Genomic DNA, 13,946 nt, shown 5'->3' on the forward strand with positions numbered 1-13,946 from the left:
GGGGTGTGGGGCTGGAGTGGGTTACAGAGATAGGCAGGGGTGTGGGGCTGGAGGAGGTAACAGAGATGGGGAGTGCTGTGGAGATGGAGGAGGTTACAAAGATAGGGAGGGGTGTGGGAGATGGAGGAGGTTACAAAGATAGGGAGGGGTGTGGGAGATGGAGGAGGTTACTGAGATAGGGAGGGGTGTGGAGCTGGAGGAGGTGACAGAGATAGGGAGGGGTGTGGGGCTGGTGGAAGTTACAGCAATAGGGAGGGTTATGAGGCTGGAGGAGGTTACAGATATAGGGAGGGCTGTGAGGCTGGAGGAGGTTACAGTGATAGGGAGGGATGTGGGGCTGGAGGACGTTACAAAGATAGGGAGGGTTGGAAGGGCTGGAGGAGGTTACAGAGACAGGGAGGAATGTAGGGGATGGAGGACGTTACAGAGATAGGGAGGGGTGTGGTGGGCTGGAGGAGGTTACAGAGATATAGAGGGATGTGGGGCTGGAGGAGGTTACAGAGATAGGGAGGGGTGTGGGGCTGGAGGAGGTTGCAGAGATAGGGAGGGGTGTGGAGCTGGAGGAGGTTACAGAGATAGGAAGGGGTGAGGGGGATGGAGGAGGTTACAGAGATAGGGAGGGGTGTGGAGATGGAGGAGGTTACAGAGATGGGGAAGGGTGGGGACTGGAGGAGGTTACAGAGATAGGGAGGGGTGTGGGGCTGGAGGAGGTAACAGAGATAGGGAGGGGTGTGGAGCTGGAGGAGGTTACAGAGATAGGGAGGGGTGTGGGGCTGGAGGAGGTTAGAGAGATAGGGAAGGGTGTGGGGCTGGAGGTTACAGAGATAGGGAGGGGTGTGGGGCTGGAGGAGGTTACAGAGACAGGGAGGGGTGTGGGGCTGGAGGAGGTTACAGAGATAGGGAGGGGTGTGGGGCTGGAGTGGGTTACAGAGATAGGGAGGGGTGTGTGGGCTGGAGGAGGTTACAGAGATAGGGAGGGGTGTGGGGCTGGAGTGGGTTACAGAGATAGGGAGGGGTGTGGGGCTGGAGGAGGTTACAGAGATAGGTAGGAGTTTGGAGTTGGAGGAGGTTACAGAGATAGGGAGGGGTTTGGGGTTGGAGGAGGTTACAGAGATAGAGAGGATTAGGCCACAGAGGGGCTTGATAACAAGAATGAGGATGTAAAAATCGAGATATTGTTGAACTGGAGCCGGTGCAGGTCAGTGAGCACGGGGTATGATAGGGGGAAGGAGAATTGTTGTGAGCTGGAACGTTCACAGCAGCGTTCATTCTCTCCGTCTGAAACACGCTGGTCCTAAATCAGTCTCCCAAGTTGAATTGAATTTCTAATTGCTGCTCAATTATTCCATGAAAACACACATCAACAAACATCAAGGCCCAAGGTAGCCTCAGTCTGCTTTCCGATGGTTTTAAGCTTTGGGACAATATTAAAGGTTTTCCAATTCTCTGAGACCATTCCTGTGTTCAGTGTAAGCCGAGACTCTCCTTCCCAGCAGCTGCTCCCTGTATTAGAGAGACACAACGGAGGAGAGCTTTGTCTGGGCAGGATATAACAGTTAATCATTTCACACCCGGCCCTGATTTCCTCCTTGTTGACTCCAGACAGGAGTTCTGACTAAGATTAAGTTTTCAGCCCGTGTTTCCACAAAGCAGCGGAGAATATTGTTTCTTCCAAAAGGAGTCATAGAGTCGTACAGCGCAGAAAGAGGCCCTTCGCCCACTGTGTCTGTGCTGGCCATCAAGCGCCTATCTATTCTAATCCCATTTTCCAGCATTCACCCAGCGCTCGGGACTAATGGCCACACCTTGGAGACCTTTCCGGGGTGTAATTTAGTACTGGTCCACACAAACGTGCACCAGGTGTAACGGCACCTTCCAAAATGGCACCCCGATCTGCGGAGGGTCTTTTGAAGTTCGCCAGCAGGGTATCTCCCTAAATGAGGCCTTGGCAGAGAGAATCTCACCAAGTTCAAATAAAACCGAGCAAACTGCTGTTGAATGGGGCGATGCAGTGGCAAGAGACACCCCAACTAAACACGCCATCCAGCAGACTTTAACGCAAGTCCGCTGGATCACACTCCAGAGAAGATCGGGCGGAATGCTGTAGGAAAAGGTTTATCCAGCCAAATTGTTCAAATCTCAGCGACCACCGGTGGGAGTTAGGAATGTCAGGAGTAGGAAGGGGTCCTGTAAGTAGATCTTATCGATCACGCAGCAACGCAGCTGTGAAATGGGTTCCCAGTGATGGACAATGAATCGGTTTGGGCTGAGAGAGAGTTAGACATATATCATGGGCGATCAATGGAATGAGGGTAATAGTGAGAAGGTCGGTGGGGGACATGGGGAGAAGATAGGATCTCGCGTATGGAGAAAGCAAGTGAGTAAGATGTCGGGCGATGGTGGGAACCTGCGATGTATATTGTTGCTATCCAAGACAAGGACTGGTTGCATTATCAGTCCATTCCTCTGACTAGAAATTCTTGGATTGGTATTCCCTCACTAAACCTCTTCGCCATCGGTGGCTGGGCCTTGGGCCTCAGCTCTAGAATTCACTCCTTAAACCTCCTGACTAAGGGATTTTCACAGCAACTTCATTTGCAGTGTTAATGTGAGCCTACTTCTAACAATCATAAAAGAATCTAAGATGTCTCAGCCCTCCTGAAAACTGATAACTTTGGCCAAACCGTTTTGTTCACCTCTCCGAAAACCTTCTTTGAATTGGCATCATGTTTTGATTATGACTGTGAACGACCTTGGGATAGTGTCCTGTATGGAAAACACTGTCAGTAAATCCACAGTGTTGTTGTACAGTTCATTTACGTTGCAACATCATGCAGAGATAGTTTAAAATTTTACTGAACATTTTTTCATGTAGATTCTGGTCTGTTGACGTCCATATTGGGATCCACTTGTTCCGGCTGCTTTGCAAACATTCAACTTCTTCTCTCTCTCCTTCTCTCGCTTTCCCCCATTTTGCTTGGATTTGTCACAATGCTGGTTGATCAGCCTTCTACCTCTTGCCCTGTCAGTCAACCGTTCCTCTTCCAATTCCACTTGGCTTCAATCTCTCACCACCTTATCTTTGAATGTACGAACATATGTAATAGGAGCAGAAGTAGGCCACTCGGCCCATCGGATCTGCTCCTCCATTCAATGAGATCATGGCTGATCTGATATAATCCTCAACTCCACTTTCCCTCCTCATCCCCATAACCCTCGATTCCCTCACTGATTAAAACTCTGTCTCTCTCAGCCTTGAACATACTGAACGACCCGGCCTCTACAGCTCTCTGCGGTAAAGAATTCCACAGATTCACTCCCCTCTGAGAGAAGAAATTCCTCCTCATCTCTGTCTGAAATGGGAGACCCCCTCACTATGAGATTGTGCCCTCTGGTCCTAGACCCTCCCACAAGGGGAAACAACCTCTCAGCATCGACCCTGTCAAACCCCCTGAGAATCCGATATGTCTCAATAAGGTCGCCTCTCATTCTTCTAATCTCCAATGAGCACAGGCCCAACCTACTCAACCTCTCCTCAATAGAAAATCCCTCCATATCTGGGAACCGAGTGAACCTTCTCTGGACTGCCTCCAATGCCGGGATATCTTTCCATAGATTAGGCAACCAAAACTGTTCACAGTGTTCCAGGTGTGGTCTAACTAGAGCCTTGTATAGTTTTAGCAGGACTTTAGCAGGTCCAGCGGAGATTCACACGGATGATCCCAGGAATGGTAGGCCTAACATACGATGAACGTCTGAGGATCGTGGGATTATATTCATTGGAGTTTAGGAGGTTGAGGGGAGATCTAATAGAAACTTACAAGATAATGAATGGCTTGGATAGGATGGACGTAGGGAAGTTGTTTCCATTAGCAGGGGAGACTAGGACGCAGGGGCACAGCCTTAGAATAAAAGTGAGTCACTTTAGAACAGAGATGAGGAGAAATTTCTTCAGCCAGAGAGTGGTAGGTCTGTGGAATTCATTGCCACAGAGGGCGGTGGAGGCCGGGACATTGAGTGTCTTTAAGACAGAAATTGATAAATTCTTGATTTCTCGAGGAATTAAGGGCTATGGGGAGAGAGCGGGTAAATGGAGTTGAAATCAACCATGATTGAATGGTGGAGTGGACTCGATGGGCCGAATGGCCTTACTTCCGCTCCTATGTCTTATGGTCTTATGGACTTCCCTATTTTTATAATCCATTCCCTTTGAAATAAAGGCCAACATTCCATTTGCCTTCACAATTTCCCGCTGAACTTGCTGCTAGCTTTTTGTGATTTATACACGAGGACCCCCAAATCCCCTCCGTGCTGCAGCTTTCTGCAGTCTCTCTCCATTTAAATAACATTCAGCTCTTTTATTCTTCCTACCAAAGGGCAGAACTACACATTTTCCTCCATTATATTCCCTCTGCTATGTTTTTGCCCACTCAACCAACCTGTCTATATCCCTCTGTAGACTCTATGACATCCTCACCACTTGCTTTCCCACCTATTTTTGTGCCTTCCACAAACTTGCAATAGTAAATTAACTTCCCTCGTTCAAGTCATTAAATATATTGTAAATTATTGTGGCCCCAGCACAAATCCCTGAGGCTCTCCACTAGTTACAGGTTGTCATCTCAAAATGTCCCGCTTATTCCAACTATCTGTCTCCTATCAATTAGCCAATCCTCTATCCATGCTAATGTAGTACCCCCAACATCATGGGCTCTTATCATATTAAGTAGCCTTTTGTACGATACCTTATCGAACGCTGTCTGAACATCCAAATATATTACATCTACTGGTTTCCCTTTATCCATCCTGATCGTTATCACCTCAAAAAATTTTAATAAGTTTGTCAGGCATGATTTCCCTTCATGACGCCACACGGACTCGGCTTGATGCTATTCTGTATTTCTAAATGCTCTACTGTCATATCTTTTATAATGGACTCTAACATTTTCCCAATACAGATGTTACGCCAACAGGCCCATAGTTACTTGTTTATTGTCTCCCTCCCTTTTTGAATAAAGGTGTTACATTGGCAGTTTTCCAATCATCAGGAACTTTTTCGGAAGTTAAGGATTCTTGGAAAATTACCACCAGTGCATCAACTATCTCTGTAGCTACTTCCTTCAATATCCTGGGATGCAACCCATCAGGTACAGGGGACTTATCGACCTTTAGCACCATTAATTTCCCTTGTACTTTCGTTATTGTATTTATTTATTTCACCCCCCCTCCACACCTCTTTGACCACTTGATTATTTTGTATTTTTGGAATGTTGTTAGTGATTTTTACCATAAAGACTGGCATAAAGTATTTATTTAACTCCTCAACCATTTGCTGGTACACATTATTTCCCCAGCCTCATTCTCGAAGGGGTCACTTTGGTGTCTGTCTCCCTTTTTATATATTTAAAGAAACACTTGCTGTCCATTTTTCTATTACAGGTAAGTTTACCTTCATGGTCCATCTTCCTTTACCACGTTGTATGTTGTTTCTTTCATTTTAATGCTATCCTTGATTTCCTTGATTAACCGTGGTTGATTGACCCCCTTTCTGCAATCTTTCTTCATCACTGGGATATATCGTTGGTGTGAGTCATGGAATATTTTCAGAAACGTCCGGCATTGTTGTTCAACCATCTTCCCTGCTAAATTCCTTTCCCACCCCACTCCAGCCAACTCTGCCCTCATTCCTTTATAATTACCCTTAATTAAGTTTAGCCCAGTTGTTTCTAACCCAAGCTTCTCACTCTCGAACTGAATGCTAAATTCCACCATGTTATTGTTACCTCGGGAATCTTTAACACTGAGATTGTTGATTGAACCTGACGCATTAATAATAATAATAATCTTTATTGTCACAAGTAGGCTAACATTAACACTGTAATGAAGTTACTGTGAAAAGCCCCCAGTCGCCACATTCAGGCGCCTATTCGGGTACACAGAGGGAGAATTCAGAATGTCCAATTCACCCAACAAGCACGTCTTTCGGGACTTGTGGGAGGAAACCGGAGCGCCCGGAGGAAACCCACGCAGACACACGGAGAACGTGCAGACTCCGCACATACAGTGACCCAAGCCAGGAATTGAACCCGGGTCCCTGGCGCTGTGAAGCAACAGTGCTAACCACTGTGCTACTGTGCTGCCCACATTACACGTCACAAAATAGCCTAATCCCTGGTTGGATCCACAATATATTGTTCTGGGAAACTGTCCCAAAATGCACGCTATGAATTCTTCCTCATGACAACCTCCACCAATTTAATTTTCCCGAACCCACATGAAGATTAAAGCCACCCACGGTTAAAGCACTTTTTTACATGCCCTCATTATCTCCTGATTAATTCTCCGCCCTCCAGTACAGCTGCTACGAAGGAGCTTACAAAGCAACCCCCCCCCCCCCCACTCGTGTCTTCTCCCCTTGTTATTTCTTACCTCCACCCAAATGGATTCTTCATCTTCCGATCCAAGGTCATTTCTTGCCCATTTCCCCACATTCCCCAGTGCTTCGCCTCCTCGAGGCCCTGACCTCACATCAGCCTCAGTATTGAATTCTCCAAATGACCCCCTCAACATCTGCAGCCTTTGTGGGTGGGTGGTGGGGGATCCTGCTATTCCCTGCCCTTTTGTGTGAAAGTTATCTCCTGACGTCACCCCTGAGTGACCCCAGTCTCATTTTAAAGTTCTGCTCCATATTACGCGAGTCCATCACCGCAACTCCTCTCTGTCTACCCGATAATATATCGAAAACGTCCCAATCTGATCTGCCTTTAACCTTTGGAAATGAGTGAGGTCCAACCGAGTGTCTCTCAGGCGGACGATGAACTGAATCGTGGAGCTGGAAAAGGGAGGAGGTTCGGTGGTTTTGAGAATCTGGAGTTGGAGGGGGAGCGTGACTCCTGGTTTCAATCCGCGAGGCAGTTCAGCAAATTGTCAGTCGACTGGACACTATCACCGGTCTCTTGCTGCTCGACGCTTACTCCGTTCACTCACCGCCTGATATTTTATTAATTCGCAGGACGATTAACGGGATTGACTGCTTCCATTCATTTCGTTCTCCTCACTCAGTAGCTGGGCTGTATGGTTGTTTTGTTTTGGCAATTTAGCCCCTCGCTGGTGGCAGTGCGAAGCGAATCCGTGGTCGGGATTGGGGATGGCGGTGGGGGTGGAGGTGGGGGTGACTGTGGGGGGAGTGACGATGAGGTACGGCAGTTTGAGCCACAGTGACTGACGGAGTCCTTGCTTTGCCTGATGTAGGTGGGGAGGAGCTGGGCAGTGGCCGGTATGGACATCATTACACCGTGGACAGTGGGATTGACGATGACGTTGGATTCACCATCGATGATTCGGACTTTGAAGTTAACGTTGAGGAGGTAAGGGAGAATCTGATGATAGGAGGATATGTGGAGGGGCGGGGGGGGGAGGGGGGTAGGGGCTGGGGCGGGAGGGGTGTAGGGGCTTGGGCGAAGGGTACGGGGTGTGGGGGCTTGGGCGGAGGGTAGGGGGTGTGGGGGCGTGGTGTGGGTCCCCAAATCTCTACCGAAGAAATACGGTGGGATCTACAATACAACTTTAGTTCCAGCCTCCTCTCCTCCGCACAAAACTGCAAGTTAAACAGTGCAATCGAAGGAACTAAGCGATCTCACAACCAACAGATCTGGTCTAAGCTCTGCAGTTCAGCCACATCCAGCTGTGAATGACGATGGATAATTAAACAACTAATTGGGGGGGATTCAATTAGCACCTCTCCCCTCAATAATGGGGACAGCCTGGCACATCAGCCCAAAAGGCAACGGTGAAGCATTTGCAACAATCTTCAGCTAGAAGTGCCGAGTGGATGATCCATCTCGCTCTCCTCCGGAGGTCCCCAGCATCACAGATGTCAGTCTTCAGCCAATACGATTCACTCCACGTGATATCAGGAAACAGCTGAAGGCCCTGGATACTGCAAAGGCTAAGGGCCCTGACAATATTCTAGCAATAGTACTGAAGACCTGTGCTCAGCTGGCCGCTGATGTCACCGCCGGCCCAGACGCCGACCGGCGAAAGCCTTTCGGCCAGCCCCGCTGCCGGGGGCGCCGGTTTTTTGCGCTAGTCTTCTGGTGCCACCCGCTCCGGCGCGGGGCTAGCCCCCAAAGGTGGGGAGAATTCCCCACCTTTGGGGAGGCCCGATCCCGGAGTGGTTGGCGGCACTCCCCTACTCCGGGACCCTCCGTCACGCCGGGTAGGGGAGAATCCCGCCCATCAAGTCAACTGGCCCGTAGTTACCTGTTTTATTGTCTCCCTCCTTTTTGGCATAAAGGTGTTGCGTTGGCAGTTTTCCAAACCTCTGGGGTTTTTCCAGGATTTTTGGACGATTATCACTCATCTTTATAATAATAATCTTTATTGCCACAAGTAGGCTTACATTGCAAGTTTCTGTGAAAAGCCCCTAGTCGCCACACTCTGTTTGGGTACACAGAGGAAGAATTCGGAATGCCCAAATTACCTAACAGCACGTCTTTCGGGACTTGTGGGAGGAAACCGGAGGAAACTCATGCAGACACGGGGAGAAGGTGCAGACTCGGCACAGACAGTGACCCAAGCCGGGAATCGAACCTGGGACCCTGGTGCTTTGAAGCCACAGCGCTCCCCCAATCTTTGCTACGCTGTATGTTTTTTCTTTGAATATAATACCATTGTTCACTTCCTTGGTTAACCATGCTTCATCCTCTTCCTAGAATCCTTCTTCCTCACTGGGATATACTTTTGTTGCGAGCCACGAATTATTTTCAGAAACGTCTGTCAGAAACCATCTTTCCTTCGAAACTCCTTTCCCAGCCCATTCCAGCCAACTCTGCCCTCGCTCCTTTAACATTTTCCTGATTTATGTTTAGCACAGTAGTTTCTGACCCACGTTTCTCACTCTCACATTGAATGCTAAATTCCAACAAATTATAATCACTCTTTCTGAGGGAATCTTTTATTCTGAGATTGTTTATTCAAGCCGACTCATTGCACATGGCCAGATCCAAGATAGTCTGACCCTCGTCTCGATTCACAACATATTTTTGTCATAGAAGTTACAGTACAGAAGGAGGCCATTTAGCCCATCGAGTCTGCACCGGCTCTTGGAAAGAGCACCCTACCAAAGCCCACACCTCCACCCTATCCCCATAACCCAGTAACCCCTAAGGGCAATTTTGGATACTAAGGGCAATTTAGCATGGCCAATCCACCTAACCTGCACATCTTTGGACTGTGGGAGGAAATCGGAGCACCCGGAGGAAACCCACGCACACACAGGGAGAATGTGCAGACTCCGCACAGACAGTGACCCAAGCCAGGAATCGAACCTGGGACCCTGGAGCTGTGAAGCAATTGTGCTAACCACTATGCTACCGTGCTGCCCATATTGCTCTGAGAAACCGGCCCGAAGTCTCTCTTCCTCAATGCTACCTCTGCCAATTTGATTTTGCCAATCCACATGAAGATTAAAGCCCCCCATGATTAATTTACCCTTTATTATTTCCTGATTTGTTCTCCATCCTACAGTACAGCTACTGTTAGGGTGCCGTGAGACTACTCTCACCAGTGTCTTCTTCCCCTTGTTATTTCATTCCTCCACCCAAATGAATTCTCTGATCCAAGATCCTTTCTCGCTGTTGTACTTATTCCATCTCGTACTAACAAAGCTACCCCACCACTCTTTCCTTCTCACCTTTCCTTATGAAAAATCACATACCCCTGAATATTTAGTTTCCAGTTTTAATCTCCTTGTAACCGTACCTCTGTCATGGCTATAAGAACATACTCGTTAACCTCAATTTGGGGCATTAATTCATTTATTTTGCGCTGAACGCTACGGACATTTGAGTAAAGAAACATTAATTTTTCCTTGTTGCCGTTTTGTCCCCCTTTTTGACCCTTTTTGTCGCTGTTTTTTTAATATTTGTGCACTCTGTCCCCTCCTGTCACACTTGGCACGGTAGCACAGTGGTTAGCACTGTTGCTTCCCAGCTCCAGGGTCTCAGGTTCGATTCCCGGCTTGGGTCACTGTCTGTGCGGAGTCTGCACGTTCTCCCCGTGTCTGCGTGGGTTTCCTCCGGGTGCTCCGGTTTCCTCCCACAAGTCCCGAAAGACGTGCTTGTTAGGTGAATTGGACATTCTGAATTCTCCCTCTGTGTACTCGAACAGGTGCCGGAATGTGGCAACTAGGGGCTTTTCACAGTCACTTCACTGCAGTGTAAGCCTACTTGTGACACTAATAAAGATTATTATTATTTGAAGGGAGGTAGTGGGGTAGAGGTATTATCACTGGACTAGTAAACCAGAGACCTAGGTTCCGGGGTCCCAGGTTCAAACCCCACCACGGCAGATGGTGAAATTTGAATTGAATAAAAATCTGTAAGTCAAAGTCTAGCGATGACCATGAAACCATTGTCGATTGTTGTAAAAACCTATCTGGTTCACTAATGTCCTTTAGGGAAGGAAATCTGCCGTCCTTACCCGGTCTGGCCTACATGTGACTCCAGACCCACAGCAATGTGGTTGATTAGGGATGGGCAATAAATGCTGGCACAGCCACGTCCATAAATACTTTTTTTTAAATGACCTAAATAGCTGCTTTGTAAGCCGACGTATTCCCTCTCCAGAACCCCCCCCCCCCCCCCCCACCATTTCCCCCTCACTATTTAATTTAACAGCCTCTCTACTCTCCTAGTTATCCGGTTTGCAAGAGCACGGGTCCCAACATGGTTCTGACGGGCAGCACGGTAGCACAGTGGTTAGCACTGTGGCTTCACAGCGCCAGGGTCCCAGGTTCAATTCCCCGCTGGGTCACTGTCTGTGCGGAGTTTTCACGTTCTCCCCGTGTCTGCGTGGGTTTCCTCCGGGTGCTCCGGTTTCCTCCCACAGTCCAAAGACGTGCAGGTTAGGTGGATTGGCCGTGATAAATTGCCCCTTAGTGTCCAAGAAAGGTCAGGAGGGGTTATTGGGTTACGGGGATAGGGTGGAAGTGAGGGCTCAAGTGGGTCGGTACTCGATGGGCCGAACAGCCTCCTTCTGCACTGTATGTTCTATGTTCTCTGATGTCGACCGTCCCAAAGGTACAGCCCCGACTTTCCCCAGTGCTGATGCCACAAACTGAAACCCACTTCTCCCACACCAGTCTCTGAACCCAGTAAAACGCTGGGTCCAGTCAGCCACACCCACAGCCCATCAATGAGTTTTGAAAAACAATTCCCTTTAAACTCTGCCTTCAGGCTCCAGCTCAGTTAAAATGCTGGCTGGCATGAAAGCTTTGTGTTCGTGCTCCATCATTAAACCTCATCATCCTTGACCCCCCCCTCCCACCCTTGGGCATCTACGATAGACCGGGGAGTTCAAGACAATGGTACGGGCTGATTTGTATTGTATCTCCAATCCCCAGCTCCTTCCTCTCCTCAAAGTGTTGACAGTCCTGCAATATCCCATCTGAACGGTCCATTCTTTGTCCTGTGTGCAGGCAATTAGTGATTTCTGGTCAGGGTGAAAGGAAGTTCACATCCCCATTCGTATCGCCACTGCCCGTCTTGGTTTAGCTCAGTGGGCTGGACGGCTGGTTCATGATGCAGAGCGGGGCCAGCAGCGGGGGTTCAATTCCCGTACCGGCTGAGGTTATTCATGAAGACCCCCCCCCCCTTTTCAATCTTGCCCCTTGCCTGAGGCGTGGAGACCCTCAGGTTAAACCCCCACCAGTCCGCTCTCCCCCTCAAAGGGGAAAGCAGCCTATGGTCATCTGGGAATGTGGCGGCTTTACTCTTCTGGATTGGGTTGGATTGGATTGGATTGGTTTATTGTCACGTGTACCGAGGTACAGTGAAAAGTATTTTTCTGCGAGCAGCTCAACAGATCATTCAGTACATGAAGTGAAAATTGAAATGAAAATCGCTTGTCACGAGTAGGCTTCAATGAAGTTATTGTGAAAAGCCCCTAGTCGCCACATTCCGTCACCTGTTCGGGGAGGGTGGTACGGGAATCGAACCGTGCTGCTGGCCTGCTTGGTCTGCTTTAAAAGCCAGCGATTTAGCTCAGTGGGCTAAACCAGAAGAAAAGAGAATTAAACAAAATTCAAGAAAATACATTAAAATACATAATAGGGCTACACAAGATATACAGGGCAACACAAGATATACAATGTAACTACATAAGCACCGGCATCGGATGAAGCATACAGGGCGCGATTCTCCGGGCTCACGACGGTTCGGAGAATAGCGGGCGTCGGAAATTTTTACGGCGACGCTGTTCCGACGCCCTCCCGCTATTCTCCGAACCCCGCAAATTGTCGGAGTCGCGTTTCCCGACAGACGCCTCCTTCCCGCCCCTGACACGACCAGAATCGCCACTGAGAGCCCCCCCGCTATTCACCGGCCGGATGGGCCGAAGTCCCGACGTCATGGCGCCCTGTTTGCACGTCGTGAAACACACCTGCTTTTTAAATTCGTCAACCAGTCGGCCTGGCTGACGACAGCTTGGAGGAGGTCAGGGCACCACTCTGCGCACCGCTCAGCGCACCGCTCAGCCCACCGTTCAGCGCACCGCTTGAGTCTGGCCACAACGGGGAAGGCATCCCTGGGAACGGGAGGGGGTCCAGAACGGGGGCAGTGGGGGGGAGACGGGGGAGGCAGTGGGGGAGACGGAGGGGGCAGTGGGGGAGACGGGGGAGGCAGTGGGGGGGACGGAGGGGGCAGTGGGGGGCGACGGGGGAGGCAGTGGGGGAGACGGAGGGGGCAGTGGGGGAGACGGGGAGGCAGTGGTGGAGACGGAGGGGGCAGTGGGGGAGACGGAGGGGGGCAGTGGGGGCGACGGGGGAGGCAGTGGGGGAGACGGAGGGGGCAGTGGGGGAGACGGAGGAGGCAGTGGGGGCGACGGGGGAGGCAGTGGGGGCGACGGGGGAGGCAGTGGGGGAGACGGAGGGGGCAGTGGGGAGACGGGGGAGGCAGTGGGGGAGACGGAGGGGGCAGTGGGGGCGACGGGGGAGGCAGTGGGGGAGACGGAGGGGGCAGTGGGGGAGACGGAGGGGGCAGTGGGGGGGAGACGGGGGAGGCAGTGGGGGGGAGACGGGGGAGGCAGTGGGGGAGACGGGGGAGGCAGTGGGGGCGACGGGGGAGGCAGTGGGGGAGACGGGGGAGGCAGTGGGGGAGACGGGAGGGGGCAGTGGGGGGCGAAGGAGGGGGCAGCGGGGGGGCGACGGAGGGGGGGGGGGTTAGGTAGAGAGTGAGCCGTCCAAACCCCGTAACAAATGTCTGCCACCATGCCATGGTGTGCAGGTGACGAGGACACGGCCGCTGGTTCCCCTGTGGCTTACGGCCACAGGCCACTGACGCACCCGTGAGGAGGCCATAGTTTACTGGCCGTTGGATGCAGAAAGTGACCAGGGGTTAGGCTGACCGCGTGTCAGCAGCGCGACCAGGCCACCGGGACACACAGGTATCCCGTGGCAGGAGGCTGCCGAGGTGTCGACTAACGTCCGTCTAACATGTCCCGTTTCTCTGCCTCCTACCACCCTTCTGTAGGTTAGCACGATGCATGGGAACAGAACGGCTATGTTCTGCGCAGTGGTTGGGGCCGCTGTACTGCATTTGGAGATGCAGCAGCATCCACACCCACAACCCGCAGTGGCTGCAGGGCCAGCTGCAGCAGCAGAGGGAAGGGCCGAGGAGTTGCCAGTCGTCGAGCAGCATGGGGGGGGGGGAGGAGGAGGAGGAGGAGGAGGAGGAGGAAGAGGAGAGAGTGAGGGTGCAGCCACGGCGTCAGAGGCGACGACCAAAGCCGAGGGTGTACCGTGTCCGGGTCTCTTTCCTAACAATGCCGGACATCATCTGCAGGAGGAGACTCCGGCTGAGTAGGCAGGCGGTGATACATATCTGCGAACTCCTGTCGCTCCTCGCCCCACGTGGAACGGGGGGAGGACACGCGATCCCGGTAGCCAT

General features: G+C 50.9%; 1 protein-coding gene across 3 annotated transcripts in view; it reads left to right on the top strand.

The window, feature by feature from the left end:
• Window positions 1-13,946, top strand: part of LOC119970772 (pikachurin) — a 179,106-nt gene that overhangs the window by 86,958 nt on the left and 78,202 nt on the right. For all 3 annotated transcript variants that reach the window (XM_038805930.1, XM_038805928.1, XM_038805929.1), the window contains one exon: window positions 7,252-7,367. In XM_038805930.1, the coding sequence (XP_038661858.1) occupies window positions 7,252-7,367 (116 nt within the window). The remainder of the gene's footprint in view (window positions 1-7,251; window positions 7,368-13,946) is intronic.

This window comes from Scyliorhinus canicula, chromosome 8 (genome assembly GCF_902713615.1).
Source record: "Scyliorhinus canicula chromosome 8, sScyCan1.1, whole genome shotgun sequence".
In the NCBI taxonomy this organism is placed as follows: domain Eukaryota; kingdom Metazoa; phylum Chordata; class Chondrichthyes; order Carcharhiniformes; family Scyliorhinidae; genus Scyliorhinus; species Scyliorhinus canicula.